The 26899-nt window shown below is 36.5% G+C and overlaps 1 protein-coding gene across 1 annotated transcript in view; it reads right to left on the bottom strand.

The window, feature by feature from the left end:
- The window catches only part of ADGRV1 (adhesion G protein-coupled receptor V1), a 291184-nt gene that overhangs the window by 165590 nt on the left and 98695 nt on the right, over positions 1-26899 (bottom strand). Inside the window, exons 56-78 of the mRNA XM_055791141.1 lie at positions 26123-26378; positions 24199-24407; positions 23292-23465; positions 22705-22887; positions 21789-21968; positions 21006-21170; positions 19534-19651; positions 18853-18976; positions 17526-17664; positions 17200-17385; positions 16651-16883; positions 16025-16173; positions 15712-15913; positions 15043-15262; positions 13601-13840; positions 12123-12272; positions 10838-11311; positions 9926-10069; positions 8516-8687; positions 8005-8140; positions 5516-6363; positions 3387-3504; positions 2341-2512 (exon numbers count right to left, since the gene is read on the bottom strand). Of these exons, the coding sequence (XP_055647116.1) occupies positions 2341-2512; positions 3387-3504; positions 5516-6363; positions 8005-8140; positions 8516-8687; positions 9926-10069; positions 10838-11311; positions 12123-12272; positions 13601-13840; positions 15043-15262; positions 15712-15913; positions 16025-16173; positions 16651-16883; positions 17200-17385; positions 17526-17664; positions 18853-18976; positions 19534-19651; positions 21006-21170; positions 21789-21968; positions 22705-22887; positions 23292-23465; positions 24199-24407; positions 26123-26378 (4992 nt within the window). The remainder of the gene's footprint in view (positions 1-2340; positions 2513-3386; positions 3505-5515; positions 6364-8004; positions 8141-8515; positions 8688-9925; positions 10070-10837; positions 11312-12122; positions 12273-13600; positions 13841-15042; positions 15263-15711; positions 15914-16024; positions 16174-16650; positions 16884-17199; positions 17386-17525; positions 17665-18852; positions 18977-19533; positions 19652-21005; positions 21171-21788; positions 21969-22704; positions 22888-23291; positions 23466-24198; positions 24408-26122; positions 26379-26899) is intronic.

Genomic DNA, 26899 nt, shown 5'->3' with positions numbered 1-26899 from the left:
GCTATTTATATACTATATATATTGTGGCTGTAAATTTGCCACCATACATGACAGTAAACTCTCCAAGAGCTCCATATTCCAGGTTATGGACTTACATAAGATGTACATCTTGTGAAGAATTTGCTCTTTCATTTTCTTTTTGCCTTATGAAAAGGCACGTACACACCTACTCACCTGTGGAAAAACTGCACAGAAGTCTAATTGTTTTGAAACTGCAATTAATTAACTTGACTGTACTTGAGTACTGAACTCAGGTAAAGCTCTGAAAAACATTTTACATACAGTCTTAGTGTTTAAACATTAATGTGTTCATGCATGCTTTTACAAGCAAATCTCAGTAGATTTGAATGCCCAACTGAATTTATCAAAAATCCCAAAGTTTAGAGATACTATCTGATAGACATTTGTGAGGTTTAAATGTACAGAAATCTGTCAGTCTGGAAATACAGGCTATTGCATATTAGTGTTCATATGTCAGAGAATTAGCCTAGTCAATTCTACAGTCCTAATGCCTGTTTACTGAAAGTAAGACAGCAATATTAAATTACAATATGACATTCTACCACATTTTTCATCATGTACCTACCATACAAACATAACAGGTTTAGAAATAGACATTGGTTTACTAAGATTCTAGAAATCATTGGAAATACGTTATTTGTACCTATTACATGCACTCATGAAGCAGCAAACTTGCAAGAAAAAGTAGTTCTTTACAAGACAATAGCATTACCAAAAAATGAGCATTGAAGGCAATTTTTTTTTTTTTAGTAAACATACTTTTTTGTTTCAGCTCTGGTTTTAGGAAACCCTACTTTAATTCCAGGAAAGCAGGATTCAGCTCTTTACTAACAAAGTCAGTACAGCTAACTAAGTAAAAACTTTCAAAAGCTAGAATAAGTCATACATATGCCATAAAAAATATGAAATATTTATCAAATATTTATTACTCCATAATTTCATAATGTATTTGGTACTAATTTATAAGTTATCTTATGGAGAAAGAACTGGAAGAAGAATTAGGACATATTTAGGGGTTTAAATAGCACATATTTTTAATTGATTTGTTGTTAAGTAATTCTTTAAGGGGCCTGATCTTGACTAATTGCTGACAGGCAGAAATTACTGGAATGCCATAGGGAACTTTAGCCTTCCATTAGCACCTGTTAGAGTGGCACACGCTTGTGCTTCATGTGGCACAACTGCATGTCTCTGCAGCTGCTGCACTGCTGCCACTAAATGATAACACTACTTCAGACTAAACAGATTTAAAATCCCAGTTTACTCAGTGAGGCAGCCTGTGCCCCACTCAGGCACATATTTTATTCATTGGCTCTGTAATTTAAAAATAACATTTGAAGATGAAGAAGGGAAGTGGCTCTCTTAACTAGGAAATTGCACCCTATTCTCTAATAGGGTATTACAATTTCCCACATACTACTTCTTGCATTATTTTCTAGAATGTAGTCAGAAAAACTGTAGAAGCCTCCTCATTTTGTCTGTTTTCCACTCCCCAGACCTCAGCTTTGCCAGTTGCCTGGCTGTTAGGGTTTCTTGGGAAGTTTCAAACTCTTCACTCTGAAAGAATGGCAAGCATTAATCCTTTCTTTTTTTTTTTTTTCCTTCTCTTTCCAATAAAATAACTGAACGCCGTGCTTTGTATTAATTTAATGCTGTCTGCATTTTTGAGCGCCAGCTGGGACTCTCGAGGCTCTTAGGCTTCGGCATACCCAACCGACGAATGCCAAATGGCTTTAGTGGATGATGGCTGCTAAACTGAGCTTTGCTACTCACAAGCTGATGTGCACAGCAACAGATGTTTAGACACTCAGAGATTCTCATGCAGCTTTATGACTGAGGAGAGTTTTCACAGATCAGCGTGCTGGATTTAGGCATGCATATTAAGCACAAATTCCCATAAAAGTTTTTTTTGTTCAGTGAGATGTTTTTTATTTTTTACGTTACTTACAGGATATGCTTTCCATAAACCATACTAAGAACTGCTTTGATAGATGAAAAATTTACTGTGTGAAGGGCAAGAGTCCCATATATGAACATGCATCTCACTGAAAGAACTCCATTTTTTTTTCTTATCATTCCATAAAAATCTGCAATCTGCAGTTTTCTCTTCAAACTAAATACTCTTTCCCAAATTTTTACCAGTCACGAGGGAGGTAGCACAAGCATGTAAATAAACGTGTTTGCAGAGGAACTGAGCAGATGTCAAGTTACCATCTTCAAACGGCACATCAGTTCCTCCAGATCAAAGGGGTTTTTTCACCTTGATAAATTGCAATTCAATGTCACAGTACTGTACAAAAATGAGCAATAGTTACTTACATCATCAGGTTTTACTTCAATGGAAATATTGCACATTGTTTGACCTGCCATGCAGGTAGTGGCTCCCAGCACAGACACAAGTTCATTCTCCAAGTTCATGCCATCCTTCAGAAGGACAACAGCTGTTTTATTAAAGGTTACACGCCAAAAGATCTTCACATCTTCAAAAGCCCTATAAGCAAATCAAAAGGGTATACATGTACTGAAGGAAAGCACTGTTGCTTTAGGAATCATAAGACACAGACATAACATACATTTTATGTTACTATTCAGAATTTATCACTAGGGAAAAAACATTTAAGATGAAAATTATCTCTTTTTATTTAAATTCCTTCCTCCAAAATCTGTTTAGATTACCAAAAAGCAACACAGGGAGCAAATAAAGCAATTAACTAGCACCCAAATTCTTCTCAACTTTTGTTTCAGGAAACATGAGATTAGCTGAATAAGAGACACTGGTGCTTGGAAGACAGGGATGTGACCAAGTACTTTCTTTAATACTGTATTAACCATTTGCCTGGAAAGCCGGGCAGAAATAGTCTTTCCTATAGGTTTAAGAAGCTTAGAGTACTTGAGCATATTTGTTTAAAGTACACATAAATGCGCAACATATAAGTATGTGAATCAGGAAAAAACATAATATCTGTGAGTGAAGACATAAACATAGTACTGACACTTAGGTAAGGACTTCATCGCCATTTTAGCATTCATACCTACTTATATTATACAGGGAACGAGAATCTGAGTTACACCTTTAGCAGTGCAAATACTTTACGCAAAACTTTCCCACTTGCTGCCTGACAGAGTAAGTTGGAAAATACTTAGATTTTTGCTGTTTCGGCTTTATACCAGCACAGTGACAGACCTAATAACATTCACAACTTCAAGGCCCATTTGCCAAATTCTGGGAAGTTATTAAAGGAGCAGAAAGGCAACGATTTATTATAAAATGCTGTGATAATCCCTTCCACTAACAGTGCTTCTGTGATTCAACACAGCACATAACAGCATGTGGGAAGAGCACTTGGATTAGCTGTTGCCTGCACCTGTTTGGTTGCCTTGCGACAGTCAGCAGCACTTCTCTGTTTTCTGAGTCTTCATCAAGTACGAGACCACTTTGTACTTCTGGAATGAATCCCAAAACGCCATTCTGGAGATCACTTCCTATATAGGAAACAGTCCATGAAAGTAATTAGCAAGAAGGTTAAGCTAGGACTAAATTACAATTTTAATATGGATAACTGCTAAAAAATAAAAACTGGGTACCAAAAACATGTTGCAAAGTACTACTTGGGGATGCCTCAAGAAAATTTCTTTTGGTATTTCTGTTCTTAATTTACATTTCACTCTTATCTAGAACTTCAAATGTTGGCAATTCTAGATTTTATTTTAACCAGTAGAATAAGTATTTTTGAAAATAAATTCCTTACGAGAGTTCTGACACTACCTCTGCACATAAGCTTGTATTTTCAGCAGCTTTCAGCACTGACTGAATGTTCTGTCCCTTGATTTCAAGAAGCTAGGTGTCACACTAGTCCAAAACAGTGTCAAAAGCCTTGCTCACAATACCTTATAGGAGATATCACTTCAGCTATATTATTTTACACTTACCAGAGCCCTTAAAACATATTATTTCTAAACAGAAATGGGTCTCAGCATGGGTCTAGATAGACAGCATTGACATAATAAGTTATGGGATAAAGATGGGCTCCCAAGGACAGGACTTTAGCTTTCCTATTCATTCCACCTATAATGTTGTTGAACACATTCATTTTCCCAAACTGTTACATCAGCTTTTCTCCTGCGCCTTTAATTCCGTGTGCAGAACTAGGGAGCTGCAAAATACTGCATTGTTCTCATGGGAATGTAAATAACCAACAGAACAGCAGTGGAGGAAAAAAATACAGGGTTAATGAAGGGAAATTTAACGTCTTCACAATGTCCCATTAAATCTTGCTTCTAGAGGATTTCTCCTTACAGGTAGAGATGACTTTACTCTCCTATTGGAAAGGCAATCTACTTCTGACCCAACACTTATTAAATGTCAATATATACACTGAAGATTAACAGAAACAGCATGTTTATTATGTGCATGCACAAATATTTAACCTGTGGTATCTTTCTGTCTATACAGTTAAATGCAGATACATGCTTTGACCCTTCTCCTTAACATAAGTCACCTCCTGATCTTACTTTATGTACCCATTGCACTCAGGGTGTAATTCTAGAGAGTGTCAATACAATTCCATGGGATTCAATGCAAGTTGAAATTCCAGCCTGTGCCTATGCACATCCTTCTTCAGTTAACTTGCACATATGGGCAACTGGTTACTTGCGCGGTGAATTCTAGAGATGGTGCACACGAAGGGAACGCGACGCTCTGCTCTTGCATATAGTCTTGGTTGCTGCATACAGTTATCCAACAGCACTGTTTAATCCTCGTTCTCAATATCTACTTTGTTTTCCTAAGACTATATAAATACATCAAAATTCCAGTAAATGCTGGGCCTTACATAGAGCTTTCTTGATTAGCCTAAACTTTCCAATTCCCACCTTGTTTCTAAAATTTAATCTACATTATGGTTAAATTTGCTTTATATTCAATTCATAAGTGTGATAGGTGTCGAAATCCTAATGGAAATGAGCTCTGAGATCACTCTCTCACAGCAGCGTGTAGTGACTGAAAGAAAAATGATGTCTGTGTAAGCCCGTTCCTATCCTCCATCCCCAGAAGCAGAGGATGACTACACTGCAGACATGAACTGCATAGTATCAAAGAATGAAAACAGAATCTGGGTTTTATACTTTGTGCAAACCCCATAAAATGTGAAAGTGACATCATGGCAAAGAAAACCAAAAAAACCTGCAATGCTACTACATCTGCAAGAAAAATACTCAAGCTTAGCCTTTTCCCTACATGAAGTAAACCAGGACAAGAACAGACATAAGCAACATCTATAAATGTATTTTGAGCTACACTGCTAAGGGATGCACAGTGGGATTGTGCATTAGATGATTCCACTGATCTGGAACACTCAAGATTTGGGAATAAAATAGCCTGCTTATTATCAAATAGAATTCCAGTCTTTACATGAAAGTTGATATAACAGACAGTTATCTACTGTTATTTAATTCAGATGTACTGATTAATTTTCTGGGGGAAAAAAAATATTACCTGCAATAATCACAGTTGCAAAAGCAGCAAATCCATATTCATCCTTTCCTTCCACAATCTGAGCTCCACATTCAGGATCTGACAGGAAAACATAAAACAACTCCTGTCCTTCAGGCTCATCATCATCAAAAATTTTTATGGACACTTTGCTTTCTCTTTCTCCATCCAGCAAAGTCAGAGAGACTGACTTTTCCTCAAAATCTTCTCCTTCCATTGCCCAGGTGAAGTTTGATTTTCCAAAAACATCTCCAAAAGGATATGAATCTACACCACTCTGTGCACTTACTCCCCCAAAGGTTTTAACAGTTACTTCAATATCACCAGTAAAACCTTTGGTCCTTTTGATATGAAGTATCACCGTGTTGGGGGTACTGCTTTTTGCATCTTCTTCAACATAAATAAACTCTGGCCCCAAACTTAGTATTCCATGAAAAATATCATTAGCCAGGATATTAACTGTTGCAACACTGAAAGCTGGATTGAAACGTGGACTCCAGTCAGGATTCACAGGCTGAACATCCAAAATTTCCACAGCAGTCAAATTTACAAAAAAAAATTCCTCCATTTCAGACACAGTGTCATCAATTATTGATATTTCTATCACAGCATTTGTCTGAAAATATAAAAATATAAGCTCTCCATTGTAAATGGGTATAAAGTCCTCCAGTGGTTTGGCACTTCCTGGAATGGTCTGATATGTCAGTTTAGTGAGATTACTTTGAAAACCAAACAATCTTTCAACATGTAGTGTGACTGCCTGAACATCTTCTTCAACTGAAACAGATCTGGAGTTAAGAGCAAACTGGAATATCCCCATTGGCTCAATTTCAGCTATTGTAAATCCTGATCTGAAACAGAAAAGATATCAAAACTGAGAGAGGAAATACAAAGTATGAGAAGTAAAACACCCAAGCAGCACAATTTCCAGTGACCAATCAATGACAGTTGTAAGAGAGCGGATTAAAAAAATGTGTAACAGTAGAGGGAAGAAGTAGCAGTTGTACCAAGCAAGATTTAAAGAGGTTCCCAGAAAAATGTTTTTGCAATGATTGGATTGAACAGCCCTCCACCGGTTTCATCCATCCTGAGTCAGCACAGGATACAGAGTAAAGGACAAATAAAATAAGGTCTTCCTGAGAAAATGGAGAGGCAAAGGAAAGTATGATGTCCTTCTATTGTGGACACAGCGCAGGGAGGTATGTTATGATACAGTCACTCTGAGTAACATCAGTTTTAACCATTGGACAAACTTCCTGTACCAAGGCAAAACGGTGGAGCAGACAGGTACTAGCAGATCTACAGTTTTAGCAAGGAAGCTAAAGAAGGAAGGGAAGTTATTTTAAAATTTACAGTGGGGCCTTGAAATGCTAACTACTCCCTCGCAACATTACTCATAGTAATTTTTCCAGATCTGAGCTCTATTATCAATATCAATTTAATCTCTGCTTTTTTCATAATAAATATATCCCCTTCTTATTAGAAATTAAGCACAGAGACTTAGAACCTTTGCAAAACCTTAGGCATTACACTTATATCTATAACTGACCCATTATTCAGTGCTGGAGGCTACCAAGCTGTGGAAAGATTACAGTGATTTTGGTTAAAAAAGCAGACCCTTTCCACTAGTATGGGAGCCAAAAACTCTTCAAAGTAACTGTCAGCTTTACCTCCTGTGGGATGTGGTCGTAAGTTTTTTAAGAAAGGTCATTCTCATATAGTCAAGATAGTTGACTCACACGGTAAATAGGTGCTCTGAGGACACCAGTCCACAGGACAGACAAGCCTAGGAGAAGGGGTGACTCTCGGGAGTTTAGCCATCCAGTCCATTCCTTACTTCCTTCAGATTTGCCAGTGTAATTGTGATACGGTAAAGCCAATACCTTTCTCCAGACGCAGTGTTATTCTACGTTCATTCTTTTTATACCACTTCTAGCTATCAATGAGTAAGACAGAATGAAAAGAAAATAGTTTGAAGAATAGACAACCACTTGGCTGAGACGGAAAACTACATTAAATGTAATGGCTTTGTTTTTAAGAATAAAAAGGGCTTTCTATATAAATTAGGTATTTTCAGAGCATTCCTTGTTTCATTTTATTTGTTTCAAATAATGTTTGTTATCTAAGATTTTCTAAATATGGATTTTTTGGGGTACTAATGAAAGCGGTTACATTGCTTTCACTCTTCAGCTTCCTGGCTAAAACTGTTGATCTCTGTTCTTCATTTTCTTAACTGTCTCCATCATTCTGGGCATATTCTAGGCACCTTAGACCCCAGTGACATGGAATAGACAGGAACTGGAGAAAAGCCTCAGTTTTGATCAGTTCTGACACTTGTTTCCACCTAAGACAAGACATACAAATATATCAAAGGCACTATAGCTTGCTAGCTATCTGTAATTTAATAGGGATTTGTATAAGGTGTATGCCAGTATGCAGGTCATAATTCTTACAGCATCTGTGTGACTGGAAACCATAAGTAATAGCCTTACCTCAGGCGAGCCCCACCAGACACGTTGCTGTGCACTGCTGTTAAAGTGATGGCAAATGACTCATGTTTGTTTAGGCTTGGAGTTGCCTGAAATGAAATCACTTTACTTTGCTCACCAAAGGAAAATGCAACAGTACCTGAAGGGAAAGAGAGAGTGAGAGAGAGCACAAGTCAAAATCACTAAATAGGAATCCTCTTTTTACCTGGGAATGTGCTGAGACAAAGACTTCAATCACAATTCCACTCCATTTAGGCAGAAGAAATCTGCATGATAAGGGCCTGTCCTTCAGGGGCAGAGCATTGTGCCTACCTCTCAGACATGTACCTATGAAGCTTAGGGGGTTTTTTTGCTCATAAAAGAAACATATCCCTTACAGGTAAAAATCAGACCACCCAGTTTCATTCTGATGACTCTTCATTAACAGAGGAAGTACGTAGAGGTGCAACCAACTAAAAGGTGGTATCAGCACTTATGCAACTTTTAACAGCTGTTTCCTTGGACAAGTACTTACCAAACGGGGGAGTAATATTGCCTGGCTGAGCAAAGTCAGTAATTAGGTCTGGCGGGTATCCTGAAATCCAGGTAACTGTTACAGAGCCATAAACTCCTTTTCTGCTTATGACAGCCTGACCTGTCCCTGCTATAATATCTGTAAGTCGTAAAATCACAGATTCAAAGCCAACCTGTTCAAACACAGTAGATTTTGTTATAGGAAATGGAATAAAAATTGGCAATATGTGAAAGCATACTGTATTTTGTAAAATAGGCATGTTACGGTATTTATGTGTGCATATAGATGTATGTATGTACATATATATATATATGCATGTGTGAATATATATACACACATACTTCCTTCAGAAATCTTTAACAATGCTTCTAAATCTTACGTTTCTGAGAACTAGATCTTAGGGAAAAGGCCAGTAAAACTGACATTTCAGTGCTGAAAACACTGAATAGAGCATTCTGTGCCTGTTTAAAAGAAAAACAAACCAACTTGCCCTCAATGCTCACAGGCAATAGATGTAATACTATATGTGTATATATATGCACATAGATCTAAAATAAATTACTGTTTATCCAGTGGAAAGTAAGTTGGTGCCACATGATACTATTGGCAAAATTGTTCTTGCTAGTACAATCTAATTTTCTTTTTCTTTGAGCAAATGGGACTGAAAGGATAATTCGCACATTCTAAAAACGATGATAAATGGATATATGGTAGTAAATGATGTTTACAGAAAGATCATGTGGATTAAATTCAGTTACAAATTAAAAGACAGAACAGTGCTTCAAGACAATTAAATCATTAAATAAAAGCTTCAATAACATTTGAGAACTAAAACCTCACCATGCTGTTGTCTTTGCTTGACATACAAAAAGGGAACTGTATCACATATACCATATCAGAATAGGCAAATTTTCTCATTCTGATATGAAGTAGACAAATGGAAATTTTCCCACTCAGTGACTAGCCAAATATACTGTCAACTGCATTAAAACCCAGCATGATGTCCATCTCTTTTTGCACATAATACAACATGCCGCTGTTATTTACTTCGGGGCTACTATGCTTAAAGGAATAACATTGTTCAGAATTGAGTTATTTTCCTCTAAGTCTCAGAACTTCCATTTCATGTCAACAAAAGTATAAACTAACTGTAATATTTACACTATTTACATTTTATAGATGAAAAGACAATTTCAAACTGTATTAACACATTTATCTAAGAATTTGTACCAGAGAAAAGATAATATACAGTACAAGTAATAACTCGGAAAGTCTTGTCAGAATTTATTAAATTGGTTGTAATGATGAAAACACAAGGGTGCCAAGTGAATTCTTACAGCAGCTATCTTCTGTAAGGAAGTGTACCTTCCTTCTGTGGCAGAAAGATTACACTGCAGCCAGTCTACTGACCTGTGAATTGGCAGCTTCCTCAGGAACAAGCAGAACAGCTGACTTTGCTTTTCCTAATATTTTAGGCACATCCTTGGCACTTTCTGTAACCAGGCTTACATTAATCAGTTCCAGAGTAAAATTCAAGCCCAGTAAAATAAATGCCTTTGAGAGAGAGAATTTAATTAAAACAGTAGAAATTTGCTTCCACGAAAAACATTATATCTGCAAGTTCAAGTTAAGTTGCAGAACAATCTGCAGATTTTGTTCCACTTGCACACAAAAAGCAGTGTTTTCAAGACAAGTGTTTTGTTGACTACGTTTCTCAAAAGAAATACAGCTAGAGCATCTTTATTGTGCATGTCATTTACCAACAGTTTGTTTGAATGTGAATTTGTAGAGCAACTACTGCCATTTTAATAAATTGGATCTAACACAGTGGGCCTCTGCTTGATTTTAATCCTTAGGATTAAAAAGACATAAAATGGATGTAAAGGGATGTGAGTGTGGATGTAAGACTCTAATAATAATAACAAACAACCAGGGAACACTGAGAACTCCAGGTAAATTTATCTGCTGCTTCATGAGTCAGCACTGACATATCACTACTATCCGAAAGGGAAATTTGAGAAAATAGTTCCATACGTATAATAATAATGAAATATTGAACTCACAGTACCACAAAGCAATGACAGAAATACTGAATATTTGAACACATGCACAGCAGTGATTTTGCCATTATTATCTTAAAACATGATATTTCGATCCAGTTTCTGTTCCATAAATAGGAAATTCATAATAATAAAACTCTCTTTTCTGTTTCTTCACAATGGATACTATTGAAAGTCCGGTCTCTTATTCCAGCATATTTGTATTGTGATGAACACAAATGGAAACAATAGATATCATAGGACCAAAGAGAATAATACAGACCTGGTTGCTTATTGGCACTCTTTTTGCTCCAAAGCTGGCACCATCTTTTACCGTGAGGCATCCCATCTCATTCTCAGGTTCAATTAGTGCCTCTTCATGATGAGACTTGATATAGTACTCAACGATCACATCTCCAAATGCTCCAGCATGCCGAGTTACATTAATCTGAACATACCGATCCAGGTTTCTCTCTATGAATACTGACTGCTGATCAGAGTACAGGGCAAACACTCCATAAGGATCATCATTTGCAAAAACATTTATCTTTGACATTTTTTTGTCTTGGTCTATATCTGCTCCACCTTCTACTGAAATCAGATGCACCACATAGTTTTCATCCAGTTCTGGAACATCATCAGGTAACAGGTAGATAATTATCTCAGCTGTACTCTGCTGGTGAGCCATAACAACAGATCCCTCAGTCCTAAGGAAGTCACCTGTGATGTCAGATTCACTATGTATTTCCCAGTAAACCTGAAATGAGTTTAGAAAATGCACAAAACAAAAGAAAGCAGAATGACCCACAGAGTCAGAAACTTTCAATCATATTCAGAATTCAGTATAGATAGGATATGGAACAGATTGGTTTTAAGTGGGTAAAATGAAAATTAGCTTAGGTATGCACAGAAAGAAGTACACAGACTATCTTACAGCAGGGTGTGTTGTGCCTCTAACAGTACTAGAGTGTTATGTAAAGCTGTATGGAATCTCTGAACAATTTTTTGGAATTACTTCTATTTTTACACCAAAATATCCTTGCTGGTTTTCCTGTTTCCAAGATTCTTCACATCAGAAAGGGGTGAAGACTTGTCATTAAACGCAGCAGATGCTTTGATTGATTTTTTTTTTTTTTCAACTAAACAAGTACCTGTTAAAATGCTTAAACAACTTTAGGGAAAAACAAATGTGACTGATTGTTCAAAAAAGTCTGGTTCTTACCTTTAGATATTACTGGAAAAGAGTATATTGTGATGATCTCAAAGAAAGGTTACTATGAAAGCACAGTCTCTTCTGTTCTCCCATCAAAAGCACAGGGGGAGATGGAGAGAGAAAGCAAGAGAAGCACTGCAGTACTGTTTTTCTTTTTTTATCCCTGACCAGGGGTGCCTGAATCTGGCTTTCGAAACCACAAGTACTAGGGCTGAGCCCTTGCTAAATTCAGTGTAAAAAGCAAATTAATTCAAGAAATAAGCCACTAAAAGGCACAGAATAAGATGTTGCTCCATACATTGATACCAAGGATGATTTCAGATTATATAGTTCATTAAGAAGAGAGTGAGAATACCGTTATGTTTCCCAGAGTGCCTTGAATTCGTCTGATAAACAGTGTAATACTTTGTGGCCCTTCCACTGCTGAAGGTTCTGTATAATTACTCTCAGTTAATGATTCAGGAGCAAACTGTACAATTCCATTGGGATCACCGAACTTCTGTATCTGTACAAAAGTAAACAAACAAACAAAAAATCAGAAATGTAGAGTTGTATTTTTTCAAACCATTGAGATTGTCATTGCTAGAAGCTACAAGGCGCACATCTGTTAGCTCTTCCTACTGAGTTTTCTCCTTTTAAAAAAAGATTCAAAAGTACATCAGTAGTTAGAAAAAAATATTGACAGAATTAAAAAAGAGCTTGGTAGACAGGATCATCAAGATATGAGAAGGGCGTGATATCAAGCCCATGCATGCACACAGACATCCAGATGCACACAAAGCAAAAGTGTTATATGAGATATATAGGTGACTTGCTCTTTTGTGAGAAAGTCTTACAGTGATACATAAAGTTTAAGCAGAATCTAAATTGAACAGGAATCAAACTGATACCAAGAGACAGATGAGAAAGTATGAACATCCCCTTAGCAGTTTTCAGTCCCCATGTCCAAAGAAGAAAAGGACAGAATTTTATTTCAAATGCTGTATCTGAATATTTTGATATTAACGCAGGAAACACCCAGGCATCTTGGGCTGGTGTACAGAAACTCTTAGGACATTATCAGCTTGCAAACTTAGCCCTCTGGGATAGAGGTCATCCACTTCCACCTGTGTAAATCAGTAGCTGCCACAACAATTACTGGATTTATGATGGAGTTGTAACATCAGCACCTATTGAGAAACCAATTCATTGGTGTGCAGGGTGAAACACTACAGTCCGCAGAATAAATCTGGGTCCCTAAAGGAGAAACTGAGCAGCCTATGGAAACAGGAGCTAATTCCATCAACACTCTACAGACAGAAGAAAAAAAATAATAATCGAATTTCAAGGAAAGATATATATTTTTTGTGGGCTACTTATAACAGCCTTATAAATATTTCCTTAGTTGCAGTATCCCTAGAGCAGTAATCTGTTTTTGACAACTCCCTCTGCCTTCTCCCACAAATTCTGCATTTCTCTTGCTCTGCAATAGCCAGATTATCTCCTTCTTTTATGTATGACAGCTGGAGGAGACGAAACGGTCAAGAAGGGATGAACAAGAAACACATTTAGAAATGAGGTCCCAATCCATGCTCTCTCCAAAGAGAACCACAGAAATCTACAAGTAAGAGGGCTAGGTCAGAACTTATGTACCAAATTTTACTGACAGATTGTTCACCTTTTTTTTTTTTTTTTTTTTTTTTTTTTTAATGAAAGGAAGCTGTAATACACCTAAGCAGTACACAGGACAAAAAAGCCAAATGACAAACTATGTGATCATTATGATTAATTTTTTAACCTTTGCAGGATAAATACCAACATTAACAGAGATCTCAGAAGAAAGAAAAGACTTACTATTAGTGTAATACTGTTCGCCTTAGGATCTATTTCTGTTTCACCTTTCATAAGGCTCAGTCTAATAATGAAGGTCTCCTGAACTTCAACTTCTTCATGAGGATAGATTTGTAGATTAATGGTTCTCAGACCTCCTTCTCCTTCTCTGAAATAGAATGACCCATTCACAGGGTCACCAATGTCACTATTCAGGGGAGGTAAAACCTCTTCTGAATTGGGTCCCAAGATGTCCCAGTTAATCTGTGGAAGATACCAGTTTCAGATTTAGAGTGGCAGTATATTATACTAGTCTCAAAGGGGAAAAAATGACAGAGTATCACAAGTGATACAAAAATTCTTGTATCTGGTAACTAGCTATGTTCAAATCTTCATTGTTTATACAGAATACAAAATATTCACAATGAATTCTATGTGGGAAAATATATAATCCTTTGGAAAAATAAGCATGACTAATTACAAATGGAAATTTTGAAGTGTTAGTTAGCCACAATGACAGTTTATTTAATCCTAGATATCGGTAATAGAAAAGAAGAGAAACTGATATTTTTTTAGCATGTAACGTGAAGCACACAGTTTCTATTTCTTGCCCTTTCACAATTGTTGTGAAGCTCCCCAAATGAGTACTCATGATCAAAACCATTCCCTGTGAAGTGTGATACCCAGACTGAAAATAACAAATATTTTATGCAATAAAAGTTTTCAGTCCTTCAACTTATGATTCATACTTCTTCAGTCTGATCAAAAGCTAGAATATTTTCAGAATTTCCCACAAATCAGATATACTTTGAAGGAGGTCATATTCAGCACTTTAAAATTATTATTTTGGGCTTTTAATTGTTTTCCAGTTTTCTCCAACGACTACTAGAAAAAGCAAAGAAGACAAAGATAATTTTTATATGGAGAGAAAAGGAGCTCATGGCCTTTAAGGCCAATTTTTCAGTTATTTGCCAAGACTATGAAAGGCCTGCCATGGCTGATATTTGTATGTTCACTTTGTCAGTGGTCTGTATAAAGTAAAAAAAAACAACAAAACAAATAACAAAAAGCCACAAAATATCCAAACCAACAAAAAAACCCCAAAATCTAGAAAACTCAAAAAAATGTACTGAAAAAACAATTGGCCAGCTTCAGGAAGTAATTCAACCACATTAAATTAAACTAGTGGTGGTACATGAAATGAACCATATTTTTGATGGGATTAGGAGCTAGTTCAAAACAAAGTACACAAAACCACAATAAAGGAAAGAAAACAGGAGGAGAAACAGAAAATTAAAAGGGAAACAACATTTTCTGTTATACTGCAGCTATACACAATTCATGTTTAATAAAGAGTTGCAATTATCCTATTAGCAATCGGTCACAAAGAAGCTCTTGAAGGAAAAGGCAGGAGCTTTTTGACCAAGTCACTGGAGAGCATTCAGTATTTGGCAGCCAGGGCCCACCTGTGTCTCCCCTAACAATCTTCCAGCCCTTTCCAGCACCAGGGACACTGCCGTGGTTGTATCAGGGTTGGGAAGAATAATTCGAGTTTGGTTGAGAAATCGGACGATGCCCTCAGGGGAGTCACTTTTAGCAATAGTGATCTGGCTCACTAGGTGGGGCCCAAGGACTGCTCCACCACTGGCTCCTGTCAGCTGGATTTCAAATTGCTCTGCAAATTCACTGTATGGAAAAAGAAAAAGAGATTCTGAAATATCCGAGGGTAAAGAAAACAATAAACTCTACATTCAATCATGCATCCAACAGTTTAAAGGTTTCCAGAAGTCATCTCTGTAAGCATACAGCAGAAGATTTCTCACACTTGCAACAATGTTCTATTTCTACTCGTGTTAAAATTTAAAAAAGGGCAAAATATTTCGTTATGCACAACTGTATTAACACCCAAATTTTCTGATATTCTTATTTTAAAAAACTATTTGTTTTCATTAACTTTAACAGGAATTATGAAACTCTAATAATAGCTTCTTTTATCCCCTTTTAAATCTAGGTGATTTTTCAGCACTGCAGAAATTTGGTTTTCAGTTCCAATTCTAAACACAAGCATACTGCAAATGCTAAAAAAGGATTTCTCAGAAGTGAATTAGTGAATAAACACATGAAAAACTAATTACCTTTCTTCATCATCTATAATAGAGATATAAATAAAAGTCTGGTTCTGGCCATCATAAAAAATGACAGAATTATTGTGGATGATATAATCAACACCATCAGGAAGTGCAGAAATGCTTCGAGAAAGAAAATCAGCCGTTACATAGCCATAAGTTCCATGCTTTCTCACAACGGGAATCATGATTAATCCAGCATCCTCTTCCACTGCAAGAATAATTGAGAAAAAGTTATTTTATTTCAAAATTCATGCCATAGTCACAGTCCTGTCTAACTAACTTACTAACTAAACCACAGCGAAAATTTAAGTAAACTTACCCTGTAGAAGGGTATACTGAGGATCAAATTCTATGATGCCTTCTGCATTATCACTTTTTGCTATAGTAACTCGTACTGTGGACATATTTCCTATTGTTGGAGGTTGATCGATCTGTAGACCATTTTCTTTTACAGTAAAATCAAATCCACTTGCAAGAACATAAAAAGAAAATTACATTAAAAATTCTTCTTGTGAAAGTATTAAGATGCAGGTATGACAATTTGTAAACTACCACAAACACACAAATATTCTCACATTTATCAGTTATCACCAAAGACTTTTGGTCACACTTTTTCAAACTATCGTATGTCCAAAAATAGTAGTTTATTCCATGTATATTTTACTTTTTCACTCTCGTTTTATCTGATTTCATACAACTTGACAGCTTGACAGCCTAAGGACTTCCAGCCTTAATAAATCTTCATCAGCAAAATCTTTGTACTAATGTTAAAAGAATTGGGTTCCTGATACATCCAATTTCTATTAGAATTACTATTGTAGCCACATTACGAGATTATACAGTAAAACAGCTGAACTCCAGTTGTGACTTTTTGCAGGTAGATCAGATTTCAAATACAGTTTGTTCTTCTGCTTGTAATCAATCAACTGGGAATTTTATCTTTACCTTCCTTGGAGTTCCACTTCAGTAATCATCACTGAAAAGTCTTCAGGACCTTCAGGGAAGTCATCATCGTGAATTTCAACCAAAATAATTTTACTTTCCTCATGTGCTTCAAACAACAATTCCCTCACTGTGGGAGTAAAATCAATTCCCTCCTCTGCAGTCCCATTTATTATCTGAAAGCGGAGACGCACTTTGCCATAGGATCCCCTGGAACGCACAATGGTGATGTTAACCTGAGGGAAAGAGGACATTTTATTTTAAAAATGGTTTTGTTTTTCTGCTACAGCTGCCTTTATGAGACTATTCTAAAGGCATCTTTCTAATGGTTCTGTCAGGTAAGAACTATGTGCTTTAGAAAATACACAGTACATGTGACTTTGCAGATAGCCTTCTTTCTCAGAGTATTAGAAAACTCCAAAAGCCTCAGACAGGCATTCCGGGGGATGTGTTATGATAAATCTTGTGGGTTTTCCCTAAAGTTAAGCATAAATCTAGCAACAATACAATATCTATTAATATTTTATATAAGAAGGAATTTTAATCTAATACCCATTTTTCTTCTTCTGTTGTTTGCAATAGTTCCCGTGAAAATGTAAACTCTCCATATGGAAAATCACTGGCAGCCATGGTAACATTTGCTGTGCTGCTAGATTCATTTATGAGTCCTCCAGCACTGATTCCAGTTAGTTGAAACTGGTAGTAATGTTTTTCCTCTGGACGGTTGTCATCTACAGCCTAGGGAGAAGAATCAATGAAAGCTAACAGGATTTAAACCATTTCCAGGGAAAGAGGTATGAATAATTTCTAACCAAGATACTAACTAAATAAGTGGAAGTACTTGAAATAGCCAGTTGGTTGTAAAACCTCTCATATACCTGTATTAGAACAACTGCTGCAGACTGCCTGTCTCGCATTGTCAGGGTCCCCGATGTCTCAATAAATTCTGTGTGATGAGGAGGTGTTATATTCCAGTGTATTATGATCTCACCAAAAATCCCTGGGCCACGTATCAGGCTGCAGGTAAGAAGACAAACATGGATTTTATTTTCTACCTTTAGTATATATAGATATGTATATATATAATATTTACAATCAGAGATGGACTTTGTGCATGAAAGAAATGTTATCAGCACTGTGAAGCTTGAGTTTTAATGTACTATGACACTATTAAGATCTTTACAATTCCCTATTCAGAGCAGTAACGTTTCTGCAGTTCTGTTTTATTTCCCTATGCTGGGAGGCATCTTGAGCTGTATTTTTTACTGAAAGGTCTTTAAAGTTTCTTTGCCCATATAGCCCAAAGGTGGGGACTGAAAACTGAGCTCTCTTGGTTCCGTTCTGCTTTTCCATAGATAGATATGCAAAACAGAATGGGAATGGAACTTAAGAGTAATGCCAGAGGCAATTATTTATTTATTTATTTATTTTAAGGCATAAGGACAGTAGAATACTCCTATGAAGTTGTTTGAGAAATATTCTGTCTGCTGTTTGCCTAAAAACCTAGAGCCTAATCCTACTCATGACATCAGTTTCTGCAAACTAAGTTATGGCAAAAATGTGTCTGTACCTAACATGATCTACAACATGATCTGCAACTACTGCTGCACAAAGCATCACTTTGTCTTTCGGGCTTCTCTGGGCAGCATGAGAAGCTGTTCTGTTGCTTGTATTTGCTGGTTGACCAAGGGAAAGTGTTGCAATCCTTTTTTCCAATACTCTTAGAATGTATGGTAACATCTTCATTTCTTCATTGTGTTTTCAGTTGACTAAATGCAGTGAAATACTTGCATCTTGATTCAACTAAAAACCCAGTTTCCACTTCGGTTATGCTAGCCATCATAAATGGAAATACATTTCAGGCACCAATCCTGAACTGAATTCCAAAAAGCACAAAGCACCTTCAAATCCCATTGATTCCCTTTCTCCCTCCCTTTGATTGGAATCCTCTTTCCTTTGATGTATCAATGTTGTAAATTATTTGAAGACTGAGAGGAATATTTGGAGCTCCACAGCAGGAATAAAAAGACACAGATATAGTATAATCTGCCCTTCTCTAAAAGCAAACATCTGACTTTAAAAATAGTTCTGATTTTAAGTATTAATGAAATGCAACACTTAAGAAATTTTACCCAAATGTGGAGTCTCATAGCTTTTGAAACTGATCTGTTGTTTTTCCTTTGGAAAAATGAGTATTGTACCTACCTAATAAGAGCAGTTCCATTATAATTTCCTGAAGGTTCTCCAATCAGAACATGCCTGGAAGAATGGGCTATCCCAACCACCCCAGAAGCTCCTTCATCACCCACAATAATGATGGTTGCAACACCTATGAAGAGAACAAAGATTCTCATGGTAAATGAAAACTAATGAGCTAACTTTTGTAAATTTTGTAACATGAGTGGTTAAACACTGGCTTTCCAGAGGGCCCACAGAACCCCCATCCTTCAATATATTTAGAATTTGGGTGGACAACGCATTTAGCAACCTGATCTAATTGTGAAGTCTCCTGCTCCCTGAGCCAGATTTTCAACTAGATGACCCTTCCAGGATGGCCCCTTACAAATTAAATTATTTTACAGTTCTTACAGGTCTGAACCTGGTTTTTGGTTTTGCTCCTTTTTGTTAAAGAATTCTTTACAGACAATGTTAACCATCTGAACACAAAATTCTACAGCAACAATTAATTTAGAATTAAAAATTATGACCTAAAATTCTCTTAGATTTCTTCAGACAAGGAAACAACTTAGGGAAAAAGGCTGATGGTTAAACTGCTACCACCTAGCGGTAACAAAATATATAAATACTGTAGATTAAAATAATATGAACAGATTTGCTAGAATACTCATATGAAATGTCTCAGAATGTAATGAATCATTTCTTTACCATTTACAGGGGATATCTCTGCATCACCAGTAGAGACTAGGTGAATGGTAAATGTTTCATTCCCCTCCAGCAGACCATCCTGTATCGCATGTAAAACAATCAACTTCTGGTACTCAGTCTGCATCACACAAAGACCAGAAGATAGATAGGTAGGTAGGTAGGTAGGTAGGTATACATATATTAAGTGAAACTAAAAAATACAGTATCACAAAAAAGAGGTTTTTTCTTTAACAAGTCAAGTGTTAAGCATGCATATGCTTGATATGTTCTGTAATATTTTTAAAATATGACATTTCTGATCAGGCTGAAAAAATTTCTCACAGATTAATAAATAATAAAAATTCTCTCTCAAACATCATGTGCCACCCTAAAAATACCCCAGCTATTTTCAACCAAATGATGACTAAAATTACTTTGAAAATGTATTCACATGATTTGCAACTTAGGGGAAATTTTCTATACAATTTTTTTTTCTACCAGAAAGTGCATATTCAATAGCATACATACATTCTAACGATTAACATTATTAAGATTAGATATATTAGGTCATAGCCAATTCCTGTCTAATTCCCATTTTTGTCATTGGGCAGTAGCAAATGCTTAAAATAAGAATATAGGAAAAAAGTAGGTACACATTGTATAACTCCAGTATACACCATACATACATATTTGTATTCTTACATGTATGCATATATAAGAGCTTCAGGAAGAAAAAACAATGCCTAGGCCTACCAGTAGAGAAAGGATAGCATAATGATAGCAAAACTTTTCCAAATATTGGTGGTCTCTCAAAAAAACCCCTATTTTCCAGCTGATTAAGAGAAACAACTGGTATGGCTATTCATTTAACATAAAATAAGCTTGTACAGACAGAAAAGATTATGCTTTGTGTTAAAACACTCTTCTTCAATAAATATTTTAAGCAGATTATGAAAGACCAGTATTAAGATAACAACAATAGCTTAAAAATATCCAGTATTTCAGCTTCTGCTTCAGAATTTTTTAACCTGCCAAGAAATACAAATCAAATAATAATGTCCAGTTAGAAAGTTACTGGGATGTTTTATTATTTATTTTTTGAATCTGTATATTTTGAGCGTTTATTTATCCTTCCCACACTTTCAGTATCATTCCTCCCTTTCACTTGTCTGATGCTGCAATGGAAAAAACGTTTCTGTAACATGCGGTACATTTTTGTTCCTCTTTTTTAATTGTAAAAACAGTTCAGATTTGAAGAGCCTATCTTCCTGATGATGACATTATGCTACCTTAAAAAAAGCTTTCCTTTTCTGTTTGAAAAAACACAGCATACTGCTAACCCCATCAGCTGAAACTCACTTTTTCCTAGTATTATAATACTTAATAACTCCCTACTTCTACAAATGTATAACAACCACCATGCAAACACACATAAGAAGAAGAAAGTATTTATAAATATCTAATAGTAATAATTATTGCAACATCATAAATACCTCATTAAACTGAAGGGTACCATTCAGAGGAGTCAGATCATATCTGGCTGCTTCCTCAAGAATCCATAACACTTTAACTGCTCCTCGTCCTCCTTGACTTCGACTGACAGTGAGCAGTGCGACTGCAGCAGGGTCATCAGGTGTCTGAGGTTCCTTCACTGTTACCTGATGAAGAAAGAGGAGGCAGTAGGAAAAGCTGTAGCAATAGGCATCTATACAGGCTTGAGACAAGAAGCATTATCAATGACAATGCAAAATAGGGACAAGAGTGAAAATCAACAGGAAGATAATAGACGGAATGTGCTTAATTACGCTAGCAAAGATTAGTCACTTGTATTAATTCTGTAAGCCCTATGATTCAAAACAATTACAGACAATGAGTCACAAGCAGGCACAGCACCAGCAAAATGGAGAGCAGAAGAATCATTCAGTGACAAGAACAAGATGAGGTTTCATAATTTCTTTCCAAACTTTATTTTCAGTTATACAGATGGTTACTAAATCATTTTAATATTTAACAGACTACCAAAAGTCCTACCTGTGATGTCCTCAGTTGCTTGTATACTGAATTAAATTGACTCAGGCATGCAGAAATCTACACCTATGTAGCAGGACTGTCACTGTTACTACCATCCTACACAGCTAGAGGAAGGCAAGCACTGATATGCCTTTCAGTAAAGTCATCTTCCACTGCAATGAAAGCTTACCAAAATTGGCTATGTGTTAGTGACACAAACTGACTATGCAGCTTTAGCAGAAGAGTGTAATACAAATCGAACTCACATTCTTTTCTTCAAACCCAAATACTCCAACAGGGGAATCATTTGGTGGAATAGCGACAGTTACCAGGGTGTCATCCCCAAGTCTTGCACCACCTGTTACCCTCACCAGGGCAACCTTGAATATCTCAAGGAATTCAACTTCACTGTCATCTATGATTGTAATTTCTATTTCTCCTGTAGCCTGCAGAAATTGTTAGAAAAAAAGAGCAACAAAGTTTCACTTATAATATTCTGTGAAATTTTGGAAAAAAATCTGAAATTTAAAATAGGTAAATTTTATCTAATAATAAAAAAACATTGTTCAGTTGTGCTTATTTCTTATAAGACTTGTATATTTATAATAAGATAACAAAACTTCAAGAGTGGTTTATAAGTCGACATAAATCTTGCATGTTAAAACCAGCAGACTGCTCTGCTTTGGTACTCAGTAGGAAGTGTGGGTAGGCAACACTGTACTTAAGCCAAAATTCTGCTCACAAAGTATATACTTCTATTTGCCAAAGACCCCTTCTGTTCACTTGAAATCAAAACGCCTTGTGTATACAAAGTATCATCAGGGGCAGCATGAAATTTAAAACTGTATGTAGAACACAGCTAAGAAAACATACAGGCCTATTCTGAGATTTTACAGAGAAGACAGGTTGTGTTACAAATTTTCAGTGTAACAGGCTTTATTACTAGAAATTACACCTTCACTTGTGGAGGTACCAAAGGCATACAACCCTATTTGGTCAATGCTTATGAACATTCTGCTTTTCCATGTTAAAGAACTGAAGTCAGGAGCATCACTCACATACAAAAGGCCATAAATAAAATGTTTCAAATAAAAAGATGCAAATCTGCTGGAAGAAAACTTGAATTTGAGAAACTCTAAAGCTGGTAACTCAGAGACAGTTAAACTTTCAGCAAGTGCATACCTGCCCATCTGCAAATGTGAGGTTTCCAAATGATGGTGCAAAGTCTTCAAAGGTAGCAGTTGATTGAATGGCTTCCCAGTACAGAGTTGCTGACCCAAACCTCCCAGCCTGTCGAACAACTCGAAGGTTCAATATATTCTGTGGTGGCGGTACCTCATAACCAACGACAGCTCCAGTTATATCCTGTAAATTCAAATAAAAACTACTGAATGTCACAACTTTTTAATTGTTTTGTTTTAAATACTCACTTGCAGGTAAAAATAAATGAAGAAATAGACAACCACCTGTAAACTGGTCTGAATTTCACATTGACCTTGCTCTGCAGAGAAGTCTGAATTAGATGACCTCCTGAGGTCCATGTCAGAATATTACATGACACCAGTTTTAACACTTCCAGCTCCCAAACAAATTTCATATATTAATTGTGAAGAACTTCTAAAGAAGGAATTATTTGTCTGGTATCTGGCCTTTTATCCAGAACACTTTAGTGTCATAAAGCCTATTAGAACACTATCAGAACTGGTCTGAAAACACAGACACTCCTGCTGGGATGCTACTATAAATATTCTTCATTCAGACTTACTTACCTTTGTAACATTGAAACTAAAGACTCCTCTGGCATCATCATTTTCTTCAATTGTTATTTCAGCTATTTCTAACCCAATCCTCTTCACACTTGGCTGACCTCCAGTGGGAGAACTGACCAGTTGCACATCAGTAATATTGATTATAAAACCTTCCTCTAATTCTGGAACATTGTCCTGCAAAACGTATTTTTAAATTTCACTTTTTTGATAAAACACTCTAAGTTATAACACAAGCAGGAAGCTGACTACTTCTAGGTTGCCTACTGTCCAGAAATTCTCAGCACTTGACACCACATAATCAGTTCCTTGCTTCACTTTATATGAAAGGCGAAGAAGACTACCACTACCCTTGCTGAGCTGTAGAAACTGAAGTTGGTAGTCTGATTCCAGATCTGTAAGAATGGTAGAAAGTAGCGCTGACTGTCACTTGTTTCTCCTACATGTAAGAAGGATGGCTAGATCTCAGAAATTAAGCCAGAACTTGAAAAACAGTAAATCTATTCTGAGTATATTTAAAGAATATAAATATTTTTGGTGAAAAAATTAACATCTCCTGAACTACAGAACAGATCTGTTAAGAGGCATGTAAAATAAATCCTCCGTAAAAACCTGCAACAAGCTGAAAAACCAGCAAGCACCTAAGACATTCGCAATTTTTTCCTTTGTCCCGATTAGACATCAATTTTGGGACTACAACAAAGAGCCTGGTTCATTCTCAGTGGTGAGTACTCAAATTCTTTTGAAAGAGATGACTGCAATTCTTACTGATATACAACCATCTGATAAGGCAAGAATGCCACCTCAGCCATTTCCAGAATGCTAAACTCTACTTCTGGTATAGAAACAGAACCATTTTCCCTTTCCTTAAAAGATACTATTAGCTGAAGTTGTTGTTAAGACTACTCACAGGCAAAATAGTGACTACGACAGAAGTTATTGTTGTGTTCTCTGCCATCATGACTGTCTTCTTTTCCAGTATATAATCCTCATTCTCTGTTGCTTGGTTGGAGAAGGGAAGGTCAAAGTTTGGTGCGGTGCTCAGCTGAACTGCAATCTCTCCAACAAACCCTTGCTCTCGAACAATTTGTAAAGTAAGAATCGTTGAATTCACTCGCCCTGTAACAAGAATGGGGGGAGAGGAAAAAAAAAAAAATCAAGTCATGATTGTTTTAACCCTTGTCCTGCTTGCTTTTCTGCTCACCTAACTGTAATGGAGCTACTTGCTAGAGCCCACTTCAGTTCTGCTTAGCAACAAAACAATACTTGGGTAATTCAGTGACTCAGGCAAACGAGCACATACAAGCAGTGTGAACAAACACAACACACAGCATGTATGTCTGGAAAGCATTGTAAAACTGGATCTAGCGGAATAAAAATACGGGATATTTATAGTTTCGAAGGTTTGCTACATAAAGTGTTACTTCAATGTTGACATTTTTATTTAGTTTTCCTTTAGAACTCCCATCTCGCTATTTTGCCTGGTCTTCACAATTCTAGGAAATCACTATTGATTCCAATACAGAAAGCAGCATTGGAGACATCACTCTGGCTGCAAATGCTACATTTCCTTAACTCAAATGTTGAAGAAAATGAGACACGCTTGTATCAGTCTGGCTCAGATCCCTTTTGGGAAAGAAGTTCTGCAATTTTTTTCCAATAAACCACCAAACCCAGCACTTGGCTAAAAGTGCTGGGTTTATGACTGGAGAAATAAAAAACAATAAAGAGCAGCCAGCTTTGTACTTCAAACTACTTTCTGTTACTTGTATTAACTAGATACTACTTCACAGTTAGCACCTGTATATAATTCATTAAAAATACAATATTTAAAGACCAGAAAAGAATCTGTGCAACAAATGAAACCTAAGAACAAGCCTCGAAGCTCACTTCAAAGTACAAACGTTTATAATGTGCATGTGTGTGTATGTAAGGAACCAACAGAACACCTTCACAATACTTCCAAGAGCTAAAAAAGGGGCAACACTAATTCACTTTAAAATAGAACTGGTGAAGAGGTTTTAGCTGCAATAATATATTCTGATGGAAAATATATTTTCCATAAATTTTATTTGTTTTGGACAGAATATTAAATAGCTAGAAAATTTAAATTGCACTTTTGAAGTACAAATAGCCCATGGAAAGCCCTGGAAAACTACCAGGATGCCAGAGCGATCAGCTGCCTAGCTCCCTGGGCCAGCAGGGAGGGCAGGAGCTGGAGCATTGCAGCAGTCCTCCTCTGGCCAACTGCCTGGCAGACCCTTTACAACTTCACTCAGTGCCTGGGAGGAAAACTGACATAACCCTAATCAAACACACAGCTGGCAAGCAGAAAAATCCCAATTCAGTTTTCTTGACATGGAACTGACTCTCGCTCTGCTTCCTTACTTCCTCTATCCCACAGAACAAAAGGCTTCCCTTTTTGACCCAATCCATAAGGAAAGTCATTCTATGTAAATTATTTTAAACATTATATTAATCCCATTAAATTGGCAAGTTCAGCTTTTTACCTAAACAAAAGTCTTTTCTGTATTCGTGATTTGCAACACGAGCTGCCAAGATTTTAACTTGCCTCTTAAACAAAAATGACTGGATAATGTTGATATATGTAATGTGAAATACAGCATAAAATGTATGTAATGAAATACCAGAGTTACATATTTGAAAGGATATTTCTGCTACAAATCTTTTTATAGAAAAATGCTGTGAGATAGATATATATATAAAAATAAAAAATAATATTATATATATATATATAAAACCAGTGCTACAGCTTCATCAATGTTGACTTTGAAAAAACACGTTTTTTCCTGAGAATCAAGAAACAGGCTTACCTTCTGGCTCTGTGACTTTAACAAAGAGAGACTCCATATGCCACCCAATCACACCGTGTGGAGAATCACTGGGTAAAATGGTCAGTACAGCTTTCGCCCTTTTGGGATCAATGACAGCTCCTTTTGTGGTATCCTGAACACCCACAGTGGTTACATGGGTGAGTGTGATTTCCACAGTCTCTGAAAGCTCTGCAACACTGTCCGCAAGAATTGTTAGCGTGATTGTGGACAGGGCCTGACCTTCTGAAAACGTAATCTAAAGTTTTAGAGGAAGGGGGAAAAAAAAGTGAAACTTCTATTAAGTGCTGTTATACCAACTGTTTCATTCTGCAAAACTCTATCAATTAAAAAAATACACACACACACACATATAAATTTATATATATACCAATCACAGAATCACAAAACACCAGGCTGGGAGCAACCTCAAGGATCATCCAACTTTTCTTGGTAAAAGCACAGTCTAGACAAGATGGCCTAACACCCTGTTCAGGTGAATCTTAAAAGTGCCCAATGCTGGGGAACCCACCACTTCCCTGGAAAGATATCACAATGGTTGATCGTTCTCATTGTGGTTTTTTTTTTCTCCTCTGTCCAATTGGAATCTCTCCAGAGTAACTTGTACCCATCATCCTTTTCCATGACTTTTCCATGTGACTCCTTGTAAGAAGGGGGTCTCCTCCTTTGCAGCCATCCTTTAAATACTGAAACATGGTGACAAGGTCTACCCTAAGCTTTGTTTTCTCAAGGCAGAACAAACCCAGTTCTTTCAGGCTT

Source organism: Falco peregrinus, chromosome Z (genome assembly GCF_023634155.1).
Source record: "Falco peregrinus isolate bFalPer1 chromosome Z, bFalPer1.pri, whole genome shotgun sequence".
Lineage (NCBI taxonomy): Eukaryota > Metazoa > Chordata > Aves > Falconiformes > Falconidae > Falco > Falco peregrinus.
Note: the sequence above shows the minus strand (reverse complement) of the source record. Positions and strands in the feature narration are given on the sequence as shown.